The following is a 2,369-nucleotide window of genomic DNA, read 5'->3' on the forward strand; positions in this document are numbered from 1 at the left end:
TTCCGAAAACATCTTTATCGCTTTCACCGACGTGAGCTAGATCTGGACAGAGGAGATGACCAAGCCAGCGGCGTAGTTCGCGAAGTTCACCTGCAGGATGGAAGCGACGATCCACCTGAGGAAGGTACGGAAGTTGCTGAGGGAGGCTGCAATTTTAGCGGTCAACAAACGAATGGCAGCGGTACCTCCTTGCACGATTTCGTCACGCACACTCAGAAACAGCTCAGTTTGTTGTTCTTCCGTGTATCAGAGGTCCACAAGATACCACATGCGACCACAGAACATGTTTTTGAAGACTTCAAAATGACCATTCGTGACACACTTCAGCGTTTTGCTGCACAAATATTGTCGCTTTGCGAATGCACCAGTGAGGGAAGCAGTAAAATCGACTCACTGCTCAAATGTGATTCTGTGGATGACATGTCCGCCTGCATAGTGAATAAGTATCAAAGGCAGAAGTTTGCAAAAGAGAACCTTCCTTATGTTCAGCCACAAGAGCATACTTCGGACAGTTCCGATACGTTCCAGTACGTACCTGGCATAAAAGTGCTGCAAAATATGCTCCTCTCCGACATTTTCCGTGATAGCTCGCTTTTTGACCGAAGGACAGCAGACCTGGTAAAGGAAGGGTCACAGTTTACACGGTTTTTAATGCTCTACAGTTACGAACTGGAGATAGCTAATCCGCTCGGCTCGAAGCGTGGGTTCAACAAACTTTTTGTTGTTTACTTCAGTGTTGTGAACATACATGCAAGATACCGGTCACAACTGAGTTCCATTCACGTGGCAATAATAGCGAAATACACAGCTGTGCAAAAGCATGGTTCGCCGGCAGTCATGGAGCCAGTTTTGAAGGACATCAATCTTCTAAGTGGGGTTGGATTCACTGTTAACCACTGCAGCACCCACGTTAAAGTTACAGCAGTCCTTCTTGCCTTTTGTGGTGACAATCTGTCCATGAATAAGCTGGGAGGTTTCAGCTGCAATTTCAGCAAGGGACGTCCATGTCGCTTTTGTGTAAGAGCTTCTGAAGATCTGGAAAGCAGCCTTTGTGAGATTGACACTGAAGTGTGGACAGAAAACGTACACCGACATCACCTCCATAATGTTTTGGAAGGGGGATCACAACAAAGTAGAATTTATGGCGTGAAGGCAACGTCACCACTCCTTGACATTACATACTTCGATGTTAGTCTACAGCTTCCTTCGGACCTCATGCACGACCTCATTGAGGGTGTCGTTCCACATGTACTTCAGCAAGTGCTGAATGGTTTAATCACTCACAGCGTGTTGACCTACTCGGACTTGGACAGGGTGGCCGCCTTCAACTATGGCTTCCATGACAGAAAGAATAAACCCGAACCGCTAGCAAGGGCATTCGTTCAGGGCCACGCATCATGTAAGGGAACGGCATCACAGATGGGGCGCTTGTTCTACTTGTTCTCCATTATCTTCGGAGATATTCTTCCGAAGGACAATCAAGATTGGGAGATTTATCTCAAGCTGCGAGACGTTGTTGGCTTAGGTTTTGCAGATGAACTTCCCCGTGACCACATAGCATACCTTCAAGACAGCATCACATTTTTCTTGACTGCATTTACTGAGAGATACCCAGCTAAAATGATCCCGAAACTCCTTTTTTTTCCACTACCCGATAATGATCAATGAGTTGGGACTGCTAAAGCAATACTGGTGCACGCGGTATGAAGGGAAGCACTAGTACCTCAAGTCCATGGCATCCAAGAACAAAAATTTCCGAAACATCTGCAAGTCAGTTGCAAGCAGACATCATGAATGTTGCATGAATGTGGCGGACTTGCCTGCCTGTGCAAAAGACAGGTTTCCAGATGGTGTCCCAGTACGGGCTGTTGCATCCGCAAATTTTGACCACTCTAAATACCGAACACAAGATGTTGTTCTCTTAAGCAAGCTCTTAAGTTCCATGCTTTGGACAAATACTCAGTGCTACTGGTTTACTGTGGCTCTCTGTTTGTAGTGGTGGACAAACTAGAAACCATGTGTTTTAACCGCCACCGTTGCTGTTACACCGTGTCCAGAACTGCTTGCCAGAAGTTTGTTTTGCTAACTGAAATCGCCTCTCGAGGCAATCTTGACATTTACCTCGAATCTACTATTGTGCCGAAGCCTGGTATGATGATTGCTGATGACTAATTGATGTGCCAACTACAGCTATGAAGTAATTACAAGTAAATACATTATTTTAACAGGGTCTCTACTAAACTTTACTGTTTAAATTTCCTGACCTTTGCAAGTTTTCTGTGACAATTTCAACAAAGTTTCCTGACCATCAGAGCACACTGTAATGCTGTTTTACATACAAGGCCACCATGAAAAGTAAATTTACTAAA

The 2,369-nt window shown here is 45.1% G+C and overlaps 1 protein-coding gene across 1 annotated transcript; it reads left to right on the plus strand.

Moving 5' to 3' along the window:
- The first annotated feature begins 303 nt into the window (after nucleotides 1-303).
- LOC135377593 (uncharacterized) lies at nucleotides 304-1,668 on the plus strand. The gene has a single exon (XM_064610128.1). It carries the CDS (start codon nucleotides 304-306, stop codon nucleotides 1,666-1,668), a length of 1,365 nt encoding a protein of 454 aa, XP_064466198.1.
- The last annotated feature ends 701 nt before the right edge of the window (nucleotides 1,669-2,369 follow it).

The sequence above is a fragment of the Ornithodoros turicata genome, chromosome 1 (genome assembly GCF_037126465.1).
Source record: "Ornithodoros turicata isolate Travis chromosome 1, ASM3712646v1, whole genome shotgun sequence".
NCBI classification, from domain to species: Eukaryota; Metazoa; Arthropoda; class Arachnida; order Ixodida; family Argasidae; genus Ornithodoros; species Ornithodoros turicata.